The sequence below is a fragment of the Lepidothrix coronata genome, unplaced genomic scaffold (assembly GCF_001604755.1).
Source record: "Lepidothrix coronata isolate B3197 unplaced genomic scaffold, Lepidothrix_coronata-1.0 Scaffold300, whole genome shotgun sequence".
NCBI classification, from domain to species: domain Eukaryota; kingdom Metazoa; phylum Chordata; class Aves; order Passeriformes; family Pipridae; genus Lepidothrix; species Lepidothrix coronata.
In genome coordinates this window covers 333,826-351,541 of record NW_016690480.1, presented here as the reverse complement: position 1 = coordinate 351,541, position 17,716 = coordinate 333,826, and the positions used below count along the sequence as shown (strand labels likewise).

The window sequence follows — 17,716 nt, the reverse complement described above, 5'->3', positions numbered from 1 at the left end:
CTACTCTGATTTGCTTGGTAATACATTAAATTAATTTTTCCCCCAAGCTGAGTCTGTTTTGTCACAACAGTAATTGCTTAGTGATCTTTGCCTGTCCTTGACATCCAAGCCTTTTATTATATTCTCCCTGAGTCCAGCTGAGGAGGGGAAGGATATAGCATCTTTGGTGAACGTCTGTCATCCACCCAGGGTAAACCCACAATAGAATAACCTAATAGAACATTAGGTATTTGTTCCTGCTGTACATCATCCTTTTCCATTTCATCCAGAAGGAATGCAGTTTCTGTGCACTGAGATTGTTCTGTCCTCTGATCTACAGTGTGATAGGCAATAATGGAATTGACTGGGAGTTTTGCTTCACAAATGTGCTCTTGATCCAAACTAGAAAGTCAATTTAGACACAGCCTTCGAGGCCAGCGTGGGAATATCAGATTATGCGAGCAACTTTATCTTGTGTATCGTGCCAGTCAGTCTTCTCTTAGAAAAGCAATTTGGATCTCAAAAGAATACAAATTGTGTTAAAATAATATGAATTATGAATGTAAAATTTAAGTGGGAAAGTAGTGCTTTTGAGAATGGAAATAGCAAGACGATAAAAAGGACATGCTGTCTTAAAAAATTAACAAATAGTGGACTAGAGATACCTGGATTAATGTCTAGACTCAAGATTGAGATGATTATGGCATCAAGAAGTCCAGAGGCTGAGAGTACCTTATATAGTAGCTTTTTTTTTTTTATTAATCTTTTTGTAATCCTGGCCTTCTCTGAGCAATGAGAGGCTGGTAGTTCAGCTTGGTGACATGGCTCTTGGCCTGCCCTATGGAGCTGCAGCAGTGCCTAGTGCTGCATGCTGCAGCTTGCCCTTCATTACTTTTGTTCTCTGTTCTTTCCAATAAGCTTGTTGTGCAAGATCTTGGGAAATGGAGTGGTGAGAAGAACATCTCAAAGCTGCTTGACAGTGTTGTGTGTCAACCAGTTGTAGGCATTTTAAAATCTCTTACTCTGTTGTTACCTGCTGTGTGTTACTGTGGGATGAACTTTGGTTTTGAACTGTAGTTCTGCGGGGATAAGAAAAGATGTTCTGGAAAACAGAAAGACTATTTTTGGCATATATTTAAAGCTGAAAATCCAACAAAATTCCAGTCTAGAGAAAATAACCACATTTAAATTTGCCTTTTTCTCATAGTAAAATATGTTTGCACGTCATTGTTGACAGAGAAGGCAAATGAAGAAAATGGTACTTGTGTACTGACTTCTTGATTTAGTGGTTTTACTAAAACCACCAGGAAAACTTGGGTTTTTTTTCAAATGTTTCTAATCCCTACACCGACCTCTATTTAAGCTTTGAATTAAAAGATGATGAGTTCTCTTCCATCTCTTCTCTTTCCTAGGAGGATGCAAGTATTTTAAAAGAGCAGCTTCGGAAAGCTGAAGATCAGATTCAGGCTAGCAAACAAGAAGCTGTTCTACTGTCAAAAGAGCTGAGTGACGCAGTAAATGTGCGAGATAAGACGATGGCAGATCTTCACAGTGCACGTCTGGAAAATGAAAAATTTAAAAAGCAACTTGCTGAAGCTTTAGCTGAACTTAAAAAAATCACAACTTTGAAAAATGAACAGGTAAGTTGTCGATATTTAGTACTGAAGTTTATCTGTATTTATAAAACCTGTCAGAGCTGGCTTTACTGATGTTGGGGAATAAAATAGGTTTCTGGGTGATAAGTGCAAATAATCATCAAATTCTCTTTTGACATTCAAGATACTACCTTAAATCAAGTGCATGTTAGCTGATTTGGAATGTTGATAAGAAAGGATGTTTCTGATACAACTCACATTGACTTCTCCCCGCATTATTTTCACAGAATAATGCAGTATTTATCTGTGTTATTTTGAATCTTCTCTCTTTTTTAATTCTGTCATGTGAGCTACAGTCCCATTAAAATTAATTCAAATAGAAAAATGGATTGGTAGAGGTTTGTATTGTTTCATAATGTTCTTTCCTCATTGATGGATTCTTTTTAATTCTTATGAGTCCTTTCGATATTTGCGGTCAAAATTAATTTGCTTTAGTATTTTTAAGTATAAAAATATTAATGTAATGGAAACCGCCTTGACTTTCTTAGTCTTGGATAAAAACCTGGTGAGCTAATGTAAGTTTCATCATTTTGACCTAAGTGAGCTTTCATTCTGGATCTTCCATGACGGCAACTGTATTGGATTAGTTTGCTACTAGGATTACTGTAATGATGTAACTGTTTGAAAAAATATATTGAGCTGAACAGTAATTAAAACAATGCTGTAAGTATGAATTGAATAGTACAGCTGTCAAAAGAACTGTTATATTTGAAATATCAAAGAATTACATGGGTGTTTTTCCTAAGAATTTCAGATGTGTGCAATGTCTTTGAAATGCATCCTGAAGGAAGTAGCAGATCATCTGCTATGACTCAAGTTAACAGAAAGTGTCTGAATATGGCATGTATCTAGTTGGCAAATGTGGTTTGCTTAGCTTGTCTTATCAGTGTTGCAGCTGAATGGAACCACTTCCAGTAGAAGTGTAGTGAGTGTGAGGGAATACAGTTGTGGTCTGTCCATTTTTGCCATGTGGCTGTACTTGTCTATAAGATAGCTAGAGCACTTTCTCAAAGATATCCAGACTTTTCCTATGCATTCAGATTTTTCACACACATTAATCAGCCCATAGAATAAGTATCTTCTTTACCTGCCTCTGGTATTATACCAGTGCCTGTTTACTCCCTCAGTGTGTCCTGGTTGGAATGAAATTCAGCACAGATGCTGCCTCTCTATGCTCTACTACTCTATTCCATTCCTTCTCACAAGAAAGGAGGGATTTCTTCAGAACTTACATGCAGCAATATGCTTTCTTTAATTGAGAAAAGGCTTTTTGGGAAATAGTGGTATTTGAACAAAAGGGAGAACAGTTTCTGAATTTTTTTTTTTTTTTAAGGAAACTTCAAATGCAGTGGAGCAGGAACTGCGCAGAGAAGTTGAAGATCTGAAGCTTCGTCTGCAAATGGCTGCTGACCATTACAAGGAAAAATTCAAAGAATGTCAAAAACTTCAAAAACAAGTAAACAAGTTTACAGAGCAGGCAGTAAGTAGAACAAGAGAAATTGCACTTGCTTTTTTGGTAACATTTGAGCAACAATTTCCTTCTGCAAAAACTAATCCTTTTAAAAGGGGTTTAAGTATGTGGTAAACAATGGCTCTTTAATTTAGCATATTCTTCCATAAACCTAAATTACTTTTATGATTCTTATTAGATAGTTGTCAAAACCAAGCATAGAATTTATAGTAGCTGGTGTGTGAAGAAACCTAGTAAGAGTTTGGATGAACCTATAAGCAGTACATTGTTCAGGGAAGAATTTTGAAATTGAAGCATAATTACTACCTCTCTCCAGTACCACCACAAAAAACCAACAAAAAAACCCAAACCCAAAAGTGAGGGAAACGGAGAACTTGAAGGAGGATTTAAAAGTGAAGCGGGATGAAAGTTTCCACAACATTGTTGTATTCCATATGTATTTTGTATTCTTATCATTCTTCTAAGATTTGTTTCATAAATAAATGAGCCTTTTGCAATGACGATGTGAGTCTTAGGCCACCTTAGTAACTGAATTTGTCAGCCAGTTTCAGACTGATTCGAGAGCACGTATCTTCAGTTGGAGAGGAGCTCAAGGGAAAAGGCCTGTGAGCAATGGCAAGATGTACAAATGTGAATTCTTAAGAATACCAGACTTAAGTATTTCTCTTATCCACAGAAAAAATGGCTAAGTTTTGATCCACAGACTGTTTAAAAAAGTCATCTTCTCATCCAGAAGGTCAATGGTGAATGAGAACATCTGTGGTTTTACCTTAAAAATTTTCCACATCTTTGGCAATGTTGTATTTCTTGTAGCAAACACCAGATTTCACTGCTTTCACACCAGAAGTCCAGCACTCACTCCTAATACAGACTCCATTTTTCTAATGGAATATTAGATATAAGTCGATGGATTTAAGTGTAACTGATTCTCTAGAAAATGAGATTTTTCTGGTAATTTGCTTAGAAATTACTGTTTCCAGGGAAAGAGAACTTTATCAAGTAAGATGATAAAAACCATAGTCTGAGGCAATTTCAGTGTTAGTAGAATTAAATGTTTTTGCATTTTTATTATTACCTTTTGTTTTAATGAGCAGTTCCATTTAGTCCAATTTTGGAGCAAATGGTACTACAAGATATAACATTACTTTATGCATGGGCTTTTATTTAATTAAATACCAAACCAAAATTTCTTTTCACAAAGAAAATTGCAGGGCATCAACAGAAATCAACAGATGCATCTAACATTGAGACAGTGACTGCCGTCGTTACAAACAAAAAATTGCCTGCATCTCCAGGTATCAACATCTTAAATTTTGTCTGTTTTTATCAGCCTGAAAGTGTTGTCTATGTGAAGTAATCACTGCTAGTATTTATAGTATAAAGTAGGTGCACTTTTTCTGTTTTAGTTAAAGCGATAATTAGAAATCTGAAGATTGATCTAAAAATCTTGTCTTTTATCAACTGGTAATGTTCATAAATAAGTTCATGTATCTTTTAAAAACAAGTCAGTTCTCTTTATTAATCTCAGTAGGACTGAACTCTTGCATTTCTGCTCAATAGTTAACACAGATGGTTTTGCCAAGCTAATAATTAATTAAAAAAAAAAAATCCAAGGTTTCAGTTTGTGTACAATAGCACAGTAATCTTGCAGTCATGTTATCATGACTATCCACTGTAGCATTCTACTGTAAAATCTAATCCAATTGAAAGTTCTGATTATGTGATGGCAAGATCAAGTCTACCACCTGTTTTCATGTTTTATAGGCAGTAATGGTTTATTAGAAAATGTTTAAGTTTATAATTTTAATGAACTATTAAGTTGTTACAAAAATAATCTTCTAAAACTTAGATATGTAATAGTTTAAAACTAAAGAAGAAATCCTTCACTATGAGAGTGGTGAGGCATTGGAACAGGCTTCCCAGTGGAATTGTGGATGCCCCATCTCTGGGGTGTTAAAGGCCAGGTTGGATGGGGTTCTGGGCAACCTGGTCTAGTGGAAGATGTTCCTGCCCACAGCGGGGGGTGGTTGGAACTAGATGTTCTTTAAGGTCCTTTCCAACCGAAACCGTTCAATGCTTTTATTATTCAGTTTGAATTGATAAATGCTAGTAAATGCTGAATATTTTTTTTTCGTTACTTTATAATTCATAGATTCTTGCTGTTTGTAGAGGCTATAGGTTGTAATTTCTGTAATTTCCTGCTGTCTAAAGTAAATACAGTAAAAGTGTTTCTTTAAACATACAATCCCAGCAAGCTCAGTTATAATATGGGACGAAGTGGTTTGCTGAGGCAGTTCATATTTTTATATAAGAATAAAATATTAAGAATGATATCATAACATATTCTGCTGTTTATTATTTTTTTTTGGAAAGTAGATGTACGTGTGTATTTATGTTCACCTCCAAGTGCATAGAACTGAACACAGACATGCCAGTAGGATTGCTGATCTTATGTAGCACTGACCACATTATGCGGATTGTCTCTGGTTAACCATTTGCTTGGATAACATGGGGCACTGTCAAATTTGGTCTGTCATCTCTCTTATACAAACTTTATTTATGGAACCAAAAAATCGGTATTCTTGTTTTTTCTTCAATGTTCGCAGTTAGCCCCATTTCATCCGACATAGTTTCGGAATTCGCGGTAAAGGAACAAGTACGTGAAATGAATAAAGAAATTGCTGAGAGAGCAGAGAAGTATAAGAAATGCAAGCAAATGTTGGCAGTAAGTAAATGGCTTCTTCAGAAAACTGAACAAAATGTAGCTATAGGTGCTAAGTCTTAAAATCACAAAGCCTACCCAGCTGAGTTGCCTTCCTTGTTTGTGTGATACACTGTGATTATGGTAAAAATCTTAACATTAGAAAACACATTTTTATTAAATCAGCTCTTGACTACCTGTGGTGTTAGAGAGTCGAGACAAGGATCCCTCAGGAAAACCCAGGTGCAGTAAAACAAATGAGCAAAACAAGTATGCTTAAAGTTGTGAATGGTTTATATTCTTACGTAAAGTGTAATAAATAAACCAAATACAGCACGTTGTTGAAAGCCAACTGATGTTTGGAATAAGTATAGCAGGGTTGATCTGATATGCTGTCCTAGTGTAGTAACTTCTCCATATCTGTCATGGCTTTTACAGTGATTTGACATCTGAGTGGGCTCAGTCATACATAAAGGGGTTTATGTAGCAGACCAGAGTTGGCAACGGTAGTGCTCTAGCCACAATAGTAATACTCTTGAAAACAATGATACTCTTCAAATATCAGTATCCATCAGTCTTAACTTGATTTTCATTTAAGCAGTTTGGGTGTGTGTATGACGGAGTATTGTATCAGTGATGCTGGTGAAAAGTTGACAACAGTTTAAGAAATGCTTTCTGGGTGTTGTCTTGTCTGTTTTCATAGTTTCTTTTATTTATCACAATTATATGATTCTATTGTAATAAGTTCTCCAGGAGGTAATAACTGTCCTGTAATTCTGCTCATAACCCTGTCCATGGAGAGCCTGCATTGGCTTCTGCTGGCTATTTCTTCCATATTGATGTTTGAGGAAAGCTTTGCCTTTGACCTTCTGGATGAAAGATATTTAGGTTGTAAAAGTTGCTTGGGGAAAGGTTTTGTATTGAAGTGAGATACTTAAAAGAGTAATCATGAGTAGTAGTATTAGGGTTCAGAGAAACTTGAAACCATGAAGCTAAAGAGGAATATCAGCTTGTTGAAAAGTCAAGAAAAAAAAAGCATATATAGAATATTCAGTGGTCTTGACCCCTTCAAAGTCTGGAGTCAGGCTTGATTTCTTGGAGAAGCCATTTTTAAATGGTCTCGTTCTAAAAGCATAGTTAACATGGTGACCTTGTTGGGGGCGGGAGGGGAAATCTTTTAAAATTATAAATATTTAATGCCATGGTATAAACTACTTCAGGAAGAGAAGATGAAATGCAGTGTTTATGCTGATGAACTGGCTAAACTGGAGCTGAAGTGGAAAGAACAAGTGAAAATCAATGAGGGTATAAAATTGCAGCTAGCAGCAATGGAGGATCAGTATAAAGTAAGTTACATATTTTGTTTATGACAATGAATGGTTACATATTCTTAACATGGTTGTTTATTTCTGATGGTTCAAGTAATGAAGAATTTTAATGAAGAAAGCACACTGATTATATTTTTGCTGTTAATAGAAACTCTGGTTTGCACTTATTGAAGCAACAGAGTCTTGTAATGCTTTTTTAAAAGTAAGAGAGATCTGCTAAGTATACTCCCAGATGGCTATCAGTCTTTTAATACTGTCGATTTAGACAAACCTCTAAATGACTTTAATCTTGTATTAAGGGAAAAAAGGGCAAGAGAGTTCTGTTTTCCTGCTGCTTACTGTAATACTAACAGGAATATTGATTGGTGTGTTTGTCTGAAATCTTCATATTGCATGTAGCACTGCCAGGGTAATAATGTCTAATGCATTTTATATTAATTAACTAGAGAGACAGAAGATGAATGATACATTGTTTTTAAAATCATCATGTGATTATTTAATTTGGAGGATCTCAGCTATAGTCTTGGTAGAGTGAGGTAACACATTCACCAGGAAGTCAAGCATAATGGGCAGCTTTAGCTTACAAGAGGCCTTAATCTTTGAGGTTACCTGATAGTAATGCTTATGTTGAATTAGCTTTTTAGGTCAGTAGGGACGAGATAAGAGCAAAAAATGTCTGTAAGACCAGCTTTTATGCTCGTTCTCAGCATAATGGTGATAGTGCTGTTGACAGGATAGTTGCACATTTTGCCCATTGTGATGAGCAATGAACTGAACTGGGACTGCATTGGTTCTACTACGAACCCTTTTTTGTTAGAAATTACAGGACTTTCTGTTTATAAAATGCTGAATTCCTCTACAGTTTAAGCACTTCGTAGGCCATCTTTTTCTGACACCGAAGTTCTAATTTCAATTTTATAAAACGCACAACTCTTTCCAACTTATTTTCTTTTTACTAATTAGCAATGATCACTTGTAATGCATAATTCAGTGTGAAATAAGTTTAACTTCTCAACAGCAGGCATAATAAATAATTAGTTCCAGAATTCAAAACGTTTTGACTGCAATTAAAAACTTGTTATCATTCAGGGGAGTGCAGGTGGTGGAGTAAAAGTGAGTTTTTCTTCCCTAGTCAGAAGATTTTGCTCCCTTGACCTGAGCTAGGAGAGGGAATTTCAGAATTAAAAAAAAATTGATATGTAATTATGCCAAGCATTGCGCACAGATGTTAGAAAAACGAGGTAGAGGCAGTCTCCAAAGTAAGTAGAATACAAATAAACCAGCCTTTTGTAGAGAAAGATTATTTAAATCATCATTTTGAAGCAAGGAAGAATTATGCAATGTGTCAGTTTTATCTTCTCCCAGAGCACCTGTCATGGTTTGAGATAGCCTCAAAATCCAATCCCCTAGTCTAAGCCCCCTCCCACATCTCAGCCTAATGTGAGATGGGTTTTTCCAGACAAAGCACACCAGACTCCAAATGGGGGAAAGGGAATATATTACAGTGACTGTACAAATAAATACCATATCACATTATACACACAATCACAATATCTCTACCATGACATATGTATTTACAATTATCAGATCTCTTCTCCCCTCCAAATAAAAGTCCAGGAGGGAAAGAAGGACAGATCCCTTCCAGTCTCTGAACAGCAGCAGTATCTTCCAAGGCAGCAGGTTTCTTCTTCTCATGTATGCAGCAGCTGTGGCTGGCTTTCTGCCAGCACTCACGAGGGAGGTATCCAAGCCTCTCTCGGCCCCATCGCCTCACAACCGAGGGGTCTTCCGTGGACTTCATCACCCCAGACAAGGTCGTTTCACCACGTCATATCACGAAGACACAGGGGGGTCTTCGTGACGGTCTGGTATCTCCAGGAGACTCAGGCTCCTGCAGGGCCTCTGTGCCCTGTTCTCAGGCTGCCACCGTGGCAGCAGTGCGAGGGGGGAGCCAAGGTCACCCCCTCTGCATTCCATCTGACTGTCTTGGTCCAGCTCCGGGACAGCTTTGAGCTTCTCAGCTCCTCTCTCTCCGGTGCTGCATGTCCAAAACTACTCTCCAAAATAGGAGTCCATGTCCCTCTTCTCTACGAGGGGTCTCAAGGGAGTTTTGGGGTCTGGTATCAGTCTTACCCCAAACTCTGTAGCTCTGCTGCTGGCTCTCTCTCTCTCTCCTTCCAGGAGTCCTTTCTGCGATGCTGCATGTCTCTGTTGCCTCTCCGGTTCAGGTCTTATCTGTCCTGGCTCTGTGCCACTGTTTCTCTGGTCAGTGCCGGCTGCTGCTCTGTGCCCATGGAGAAAAACATCTCCCAGCATACTGCAGACACTTAGTCCAGTCTAGCACTGTTCCAAATCTCTGTAGCCCCCAACTGGGGCTGGGGGCCCCAGAGGCCCCCGAGGGGCTCAGAGCCCCTTCCTCGTGGCTCACAACATGGCCACCACTCCTCAACAACCCCAAACTACAACTCATCTCTTCCGGTGAGCTTGTGATATGTTTACATTTTTGCAGGAGCGCCCATTGGGCAAAACTTCATAACATCCAGGGGTTTCCACCCCTTGGGGTCTACCACTTTTCAGCCTCTGGGGGAAAAACCAAGGTCCAAACCACCACAGCACCCAATAGAGACACAAGGTAGATGTTTGTCAAAGAAATTTCGTTTCTTTGAGGTAGGAGGACGTTTTGGTTCTCTCAGTTCTGTGGTGAGACCTAAGAGCTGGAGAGATGTGAATGAAATAAATCACTGAAATGCCAACAGATTTCTTCAGAAATAATGAGATGAGGCTTGCAAACCTTCAGCTGTTTCTGGGCAGTGATGTCCCTCCTGCCATTAGTGTCACTGATACTGATCCTCATTTTTAACATAGAATTTTATCATTCCACAACTGTTTTCTGAAGTTGGCAAGAAAAGGCTGCTAATGTGCAGCTGTTATCCAGCAGATAAACTTTGTGAGAATTGTTGGGTTTGATTTGCAGTAGTGCTGGATGTTGCATATAGCTGTAGTAGACGAAACTATTTCCATCTAAAGATGAACTTAAACAGGGAACTTTGTTTTCACATTTCACATGGATTTACTAATAGTGAAAGAGTTTCTATCCACTAATACAGGAATTTTAAACTTCTTTTCATGTAGATTCAGCTGGCAGAAAAAGAGAGACGAATAAAGGAACTGGCATCACAGTTGGAACTGTTTACCAGTGAGAAGGTATTGTCAGACATTCTGAAATATTAACGCTAATGTTGAAGTACCTCTAGGGTATTATGTGGCAATTAATGAAAGCTAGGTTTTACTGAAAAGTGAAATAATAAAGTGTCTTTATTACATTCAGATAGTATTGCGTGATACTGCGCAAAAATTAGGATTGTTCCTTAAAACTTTATTTTTATATGACTACTTTAAAATTCCAGTATGAACAGGTACTTAGTAAAACCAGGGATTTTCATACCGATAAACTGAAACTAAACTAATCTTTCAGATTAAGCTAGTTAAGTGTTTTTTTAAAATTCTAGATTGTCAAGTAGTTGGTATTTACTTTATTTTTTTTTTAACCAAGGATGTAATTTTTAATAGATCTCTCATAGTTTTCTAGTGCAGAAGAAAGCAAATTAAAATTTGAGTTTTGATGAATCTAGTTTAGCTGGAGAGAGTGATTTTAAATACCACACATACGAACAACAATGGTAATAATAATAATGTATGGAGCTTATAAAAGCTTGGAATTTTGTTTACCAGATTTATAGATATTTACATTACAAAGAAGAATCAAAGTGCCTTGCTAGGCTGGAACCACGATTTAAAAGGTTAAGCACGTGATAGTAAGCAGCTTTTCAATTTATGCTCCGTTATCAGTGTTTGTTTATAAATGTCACCAAACATAGCTCAATCAAAATGTTCATTTGCTGTCTCCTCAAACCTATAAAATTACTTTGTTTCTATTTTATTTACATACTTTGATAGACTTTGATTTTTTTAATTTTTTTTTTTTTAATCAGTCTCTACCCTAGCTATCCAACTTCTGGCTAAGGCTATTTTGCAGCAGCTATTTACAGTCACTTTGATCTACATTCTGTTTTAATTTTAATCTTAAAGTATTAGTGCCACTGCCTCTCATTTTAAACTGCTTCCATATTGCATAAGAAATTGGTTTTAAAAAGAAAAATCTTAATTTCATTGATAATTAATTGTTTCTGCTTTGTATTGAGTAAAGATAAATTATTTAGATTTTGCATACTCACTAAAACTTAAAGACACAATCCTCGTTTTTCAACCCTCATGATTTTAATCATCTGCATTTCAGTTTATAAATCTGAAGTAATGTTAGCATAACTTTATATAATATCTAAAGGAGGATGTTAGGCAGAAATTGCATTGTCCTGTATTAGAAGGTTTTTTTAGAAAGAAAACAAATTCTACTGTGTTTATGGCAAGTGCTCCAAAAAGAGCACTTCCTGTAAGCTGGCTTATCATTTGTAGATACCAGTTTTTTGCTGTTTGAAAATGAAGTTTTTTATGTCTGTTGCTGTTGGAGTTGAAGTTTTTTATGTCTGAATCCTGATAGTACTTATATAACAATAGATGTATAGTTTCCATCTTCCTAGAATCATAGAATGATTTGGGTTGGAAGGGTCCTTAAAGATAATTCAGTTCCAACCCCCTGCCATGGGCAGGAATGCCATCCACTGCACGAAGTCTTCTTGCATTTGAGTAATGTTTTGTTTTCAGAGTAGTTATTGCAGATTTGTTACTGATTTTTGCATTTTTCTGTTCAAGAGGTTGGTCTGAAGTTTACCTGTTTGGAAGAAGAAAAAGATTGAGTTGTTCCTTTTAGTATCAGACTTTTTAGTTCTCGTGTAGTTGAATCATTAATTGAAGCTTTGGGTTTAAGTTTCAATTTAAAGTCTTTTGTGGAAAAGACACTCTTCAATCTGTGAGGGTTTTATTAACATTACATCAGTAAATATTAAACATGAACCCAGAAGAAAATGCTACCCAGAAAGAACAAAATTACTGGAAATCATATCTCCCTTAACAGTCCCAATTTTTTAATTATTTTTTCCATATTTAGATCTCAGAATTTTTTGCTTGTTCTGAATTTCAATGGCATATTCCTTTTGATGTTCTTGGCATACTGCTCTCTATCCCTTAACCCATTTTGATGAATGGAAGGATGAGAAAGACTTTTGGATAAATTATAGCTGATGCACTGACCACACTTAAGTCACTTTAATTAGTGTCTTTTAACGTATATATTGGCTTGGAGTTTTAACGGTTTAAAAGTTATAAAATCCCTTTTATAGTTTGTAGTTATTATCATATTTATGGTTTATATGCAAGAGTCTAGAATTTTAAGTGTATTAAGTTTTTGAAGAGTTCTGTTTGAGCATTTCTGAAAGAATATTGTCTTTCTGATACCATTGGTGTTGAATATCAGAAGGGATCCAGTGCAATGTACTTAGTAGTTCTATAAATGTCTGTCACTCATGAATTCATATGGAATTACATTAAGTATGTACATATATGTGCTCCACATAGTAAAATGCTGCATTCTTGAGTGGTATGGTATGATATGAAGAAAAAAAATTATTTTATTTATAATTGTAACTTTTAAAAACCTTTCCCACTGCACATTATCTCTAGTTGTTATTTTTAATCTACCCATTGTTTACTGATTGAGCTAAAATTTCTTCATTGTTAAAAGAATGCAGATACTTCTTGAAACTTGTGGCAGTTCTCTTTATGTAATTTGAATTAACTGATGACAAACTAAGAAAAAATAATATTTCTTCTAAAATATCTTCTTTGTATTTTCTTCACTGACTATTTTTGGTATGTATGGTATACTTGGCATTAGATCAAGATGAAAAGACAATAGGGAGGCTAGATTTTTTTTTTTAAAAACATATTTCATAACCATTTCAAATTTTGCTAGTACTCCATAGGTTAATTACATTTTAAACTTTGCATTATTTAGGAACTTGGCAGGACACCAGGAGATCAAGCTGGAAGGATGATGGAAGGACAGATTTCACAGCAGGCGTTACATTTTCGCAACCCGTATTCAGAGGAAAATGGACCAGTTCCTGCAGTGCCAAGTCGACTACCAGTACTGCAGTATGGAAACCCTTATGCAATTCAGGAAAGAAGAGGTAAGTAAATTTCACACACCTCACCCCCAGTATAATTTCTCCCTCACTGTTTCTAAAGCAATGCCTCATTTAATGCAGGTTTAAGTACCAACAGTCTTTAGACTGTTTTACAGAGCCTTTAAGTGCCTTTATTTTACTGCTTAAAATCAATGAGTTACAGTTTTAAACACCTTTGGAAAAAAGGTGATTTCTCTCCTATTGTTTTATATTACCTAAACAAAAAATGTGTTTAACCCTTTTTAAAGGTAAGGTTGAACAAAGATGCCCTAATTAATTTTTCTTCAGATGGAGCAGATGGTGCTTTTAATCCTGATGAGATCCAAAGACCACCTGTTAGAACTGCCTTTTGGGAGCTAGAAGATGATGTAGTGTGTAGCCAGCCTTCACGCAATCTCAGTCGGCCTGATGGTTTAGAAGATCCTGAGGACAGCAATGCAAGTTACCTTTTTTATTATTTTTTTTTCCTTGAGAAGTTTACTAATGAGTTGTCAAGAGTCTCACATAGGTTTTCAGTATCTGATAAGCCTGATTTACTGTTATGTAAATCCAGAACTGATTTTTCTTTTCCATGAAAAATGTTTTAGGTGAATTTTGCTTGCTTTGAAGGAGAAAACTCTGCACATCTATTTATCGTATTTATCATACTTGTTCCCCTAATCTCTTGAGTTACTGACAGCTTATTTTGTTATTAGGACAGTAGCTTCCTAATCTTTTTAAGTAATGAAGTGGAAAAATACAAGTAATCTCAACTCATGATTTTTCTCGTGTGTGGTAGAATGAGAGCTCAAAACATAGCCCTGTCTTATTCATTTTATAATATGAATGTAGGAACTAAATTGTAACAAAACAAATAAAAATGTAAAGGATTCAGATGCCAGTATTTTCAGTTAAATGCTGAATGTAAATTGGTATCCTATTAGATACTATATTCTAATGTATTAATCTTTTGTTTTCTGCAAATCTGCATTTATTAATTTCCATTTTCAATGCTTTTTGCTGTTGGACATGTATTTGGAAGAGCTAATTGACTCTTATCTAAAGCTGATTAAACTGAAAGTGATATATTTTCACTGATTTTTTTTTTTAAGGCTTTGTATGTTTTAAGTGGAAACTGGTTAGCTTTCTTTTTAGTACAGTTAACTGCTATATATATTCTGGTATAAAAAATTGGCTTCTGTAATAAACTGGACTGTATGTCTTCATTTGAACAGGAACAAACCTATTACTCTTTCTTATTCCAAGTACTCTTGCATCTTCAAAAATATTAAACAAGAAATACTTTTCTGCAAAGTATTGTGCTCTTTGCAAGTACAGTGGTATCATGACCTGTTTCTCATTTAGTCTAGTTTGCCACATTTAATTGCTATTAACCTTTGCAGAAACCGATCAGTGTTCAGACAGGCATGATTTTAGCCCTGGTGCTCAGCACCTATAATGGAGAAAAATGTATTTCTCCCTCCTACCTTTTGCTCCCAATGTCCATTACTGTGAATAATTAGAGAAACTGTCAGAACTTTTGCAGCCTGTTCAAGATCTAGAATGTGAGCTTAATGCTGTTCCCCACCTTCACCTCACATTTCGCGTATTTAATCTGATCATTCTTGACGTAGCTATTACATCTGACAAGCTCTTCTCTTCTTTAGTCATCTGCTGCAGTTTAATTAGCAGGGTGTTCTCTCTGATCTATGTGCTTTGCCCTCTTGCAAACCCAAGAGAAACAGTGCTAGAGTCTTGTGCTCATTTGCAGACACATCTTGGATTTTTGTAATGAGGTGGAATATAACAGGCTTAAATAAAGTTCAGTTTGAGAAAAGGTGCCTTTAAATCAAATAATTTGTGTCTTTTTTACTTGCAATTGAGAATCAGTTGCTTTCTCCTTACCCAGATAGACTGTATATGTAGTGTACAAATTTACCTGGAAATGAGAAGCTGCAGGACTCTTTCTAGGAAGACTTAGTAATATGCCAAAGATAAAACAGTTCTAAGGCAGGAGGTAAAGAAATAACCACGGGAAACTTCCACATATATAAGCGATTCATTATAAAGAAGAGTCTGTCATTTGTGCAGAANCAAATATAAAATAATAAATATGAAGGGGTTGTAATTTCTTGGAGTGTTTTTAAAAATAAGCTATTAAAGATGTAGTTCTCTGCATTTTTCAACCAGCAGGATATAGAGCCTTTCGCTGGAGGAGAATTCCTTCCCATAAGAAAAGGACTAGTAGGCTTGCTGCTTTGTTTAAAATACCACCATTGTATGGACTTCTGCCATCCTGGTCTCCACGTTCCTATTACTATGTGTAATATTAGTTTAAGAAATTAGGAGTGTCACAGTCACTTCCACCACTTCATGGCTGTTTTGGTAGTGATTTACCTGTGATAATGAACATGTCTACTTTATTTATCTAAGATGACAGATCTTTTGAACCATGAAGAGGTGGAAGTGACTACAATGCTCTTAATTTCATAAACTAATATAAGACAAGATGTGCAAATGCATCAGAATTTTTGTGCTGTTGTGTTCCAGTTTTGTTTCTCCCAAAACTTTGTTCCTTAGGAACGGGCACTTCCATGTATTTGGTTGACATAAAAAAACATCAGTTCTGTATGACTTGAAGACGTTCCGGAATCTGCATAGCTTTGGGTTTCGGAACTCCTAGGCCAATTAAAGTGTGATTTCTGAGAGGGATAAGCTGGTCTGTGTTAATCGTGCCAGATGAGCACGCGCACAGCGGTGATTCTGTGTGGAATAGCTGACTTGCCGCACGTTCCTGCCGCATCTACTCGACACTAACTTTCCATTTGCTCATGCTCCCGTAATTGACCAAAATGTAATCATTTGGAGCAAAGAATTTCTAGCAGTACAGGAGAGATCCATAAACAAAACACACGCACATACACACACATATATATATTTAATACTGAAGTGTGAGTTCTAGAAATGTAGTCCTGATTACAGTTGGCAGCAAGCCCAGAATAACTATCTTGAGACTATTAAACAATGTTGTTAGTCGCAGTGAATTTGTGGGGGATGGAGAGTGTAACCCCTGGCAACTGAGAACCAGGTCAGGATATTTTTTGAGATGACTCCAAAATGGCCTTTCTTCTAGCAAAAAAACCCACTATGCATTATTAGCAATTGGCTGACAGGGTCAGATCGGGGGGACATAAAAGGAGCAGTTGGTATCCAGGTACCTCTTGGGAGACCAGACTTCTTGTAGAGAGGTCAAGGGCCCTAAAGGAGTGAAATGACAGAAATAGACAGCTGTTGGAGTCCAATACAATGGGACCCTCTCTATATTTTCCAGAGGTTCCAATTTACCCCAGGGCAGTGTATGAAATTTTTTAGTTCTTAGTGACTATACTGTTTACTGTTACTTGTAATTAGAATAGCTTGGAAGTACTTTCAAGACTAAGATAAAGTTCTCATTGTTCCTGTTTGACCATTCCTTGGTTACACAGTAATCTCTGTAACATGCACTGTGAGGTCAGCTAAATACAGAGACATTTGCATTCTTCTGGTTTGGGTTAGGCATCACAGAAGGTTAAGAACTGATCTTTACAACTTGGACAAGAGAAAAAGTACACTGAAGAGACAGACTTTCCATATCTTAACAGAGTAATATCAGTACATACATAGTTATTGTCATACGGTGCCCAGGTCAGAAGCTGCTATAAGGAACACACAGTATGATTTTTACAGTTAATTGAACTGGGTCATGAGAAAGCTGTAGCCTTAGGATATTCCATCCTTAAATGTTATTTTGACATGCGCTTGCCTTTTGTTGAAGCAGGTGCCTGCAGGGCAGCTGTGTAGGAGAGTGCAGGTGTGCTTGTGTAGAGGAAAGCATCGTACTCTTTTTCAAATCAGTTTCTCCCAATGGAACAAGGAGTAATGTTATATTTGTATGTGGTAGGGTATCACACTTTCCAGAAGCTGAAAGAAATGACAAAAGATGTAAACAATTTTATCTTGGCAAATAACTACCAGCAAGGAAAATGTCTTTAAAAAAAAAGGGGGGGGAGTGTTTGTACTGGACAAGTAATTAGATTAACTACTGTTAATTTGGCCAGTGTTTGTAGTGAAACTGTGTTTTTGATGGAAGATGCACATTAATTTTCTTAGTTAAGTTGTGGTTTGCTTCAGTCTGGTATTCAGCAAATTTGTCATGTTTTTGTCACTATGTAAGCTGTAGCAAATTGTGGCACAACAGTACTTTAAATAGTTTTTCTTCTTTAATACATCCACCTGTCCATCCTATCTCTTTCATGACAAAAGGAACAATTAATATTTTAAAACTCATATGCCCTTTTCACTGCAGGTGCAAAGCAAGCAAGTTAGACTGTCTGTTGCTAGCAACTGTCAGAGCAGGCCCCACTGCCTGCTTAATGGAAATGTTAAATGGTTGAAACTAAACAGGTGTTGTCAGGAGAAGA

General features: G+C 36.5%; 1 protein-coding gene across 6 annotated transcripts in view; it reads left to right on the top strand.

Annotated features, from left to right (window-relative positions):
* TAX1BP1 (Tax1 binding protein 1) overlaps positions 1 to 17,716 on the top strand; it is a 53,049-nt gene that overhangs the window by 32,948 nt on the left and 2,385 nt on the right. For 4 of the 6 annotated variants that reach the window (XM_017837256.1, XM_017837261.1, XM_017837257.1 and 1 more), the window contains 8 exons: positions 1,392 to 1,619; positions 2,968 to 3,114; positions 4,307 to 4,400; positions 5,712 to 5,830; positions 7,027 to 7,152; positions 10,267 to 10,338; positions 13,106 to 13,280; positions 13,566 to 13,714. In XM_017837256.1, coding sequence (XP_017692745.1) covers positions 1,392 to 1,619; positions 2,968 to 3,114; positions 4,307 to 4,400; positions 5,712 to 5,830; positions 7,027 to 7,152; positions 10,267 to 10,338; positions 13,106 to 13,280; positions 13,566 to 13,714 — 1,110 coding nt within the window. The remainder of the gene's footprint in view (positions 1 to 1,391; positions 1,620 to 2,967; positions 3,115 to 4,306; positions 4,401 to 5,711; positions 5,831 to 7,026; positions 7,153 to 10,266; positions 10,339 to 13,105; positions 13,281 to 13,565; positions 13,715 to 17,716) is intronic. The other 2 variants (XM_017837260.1, XM_017837258.1) reach the window with 1 other exon arrangement.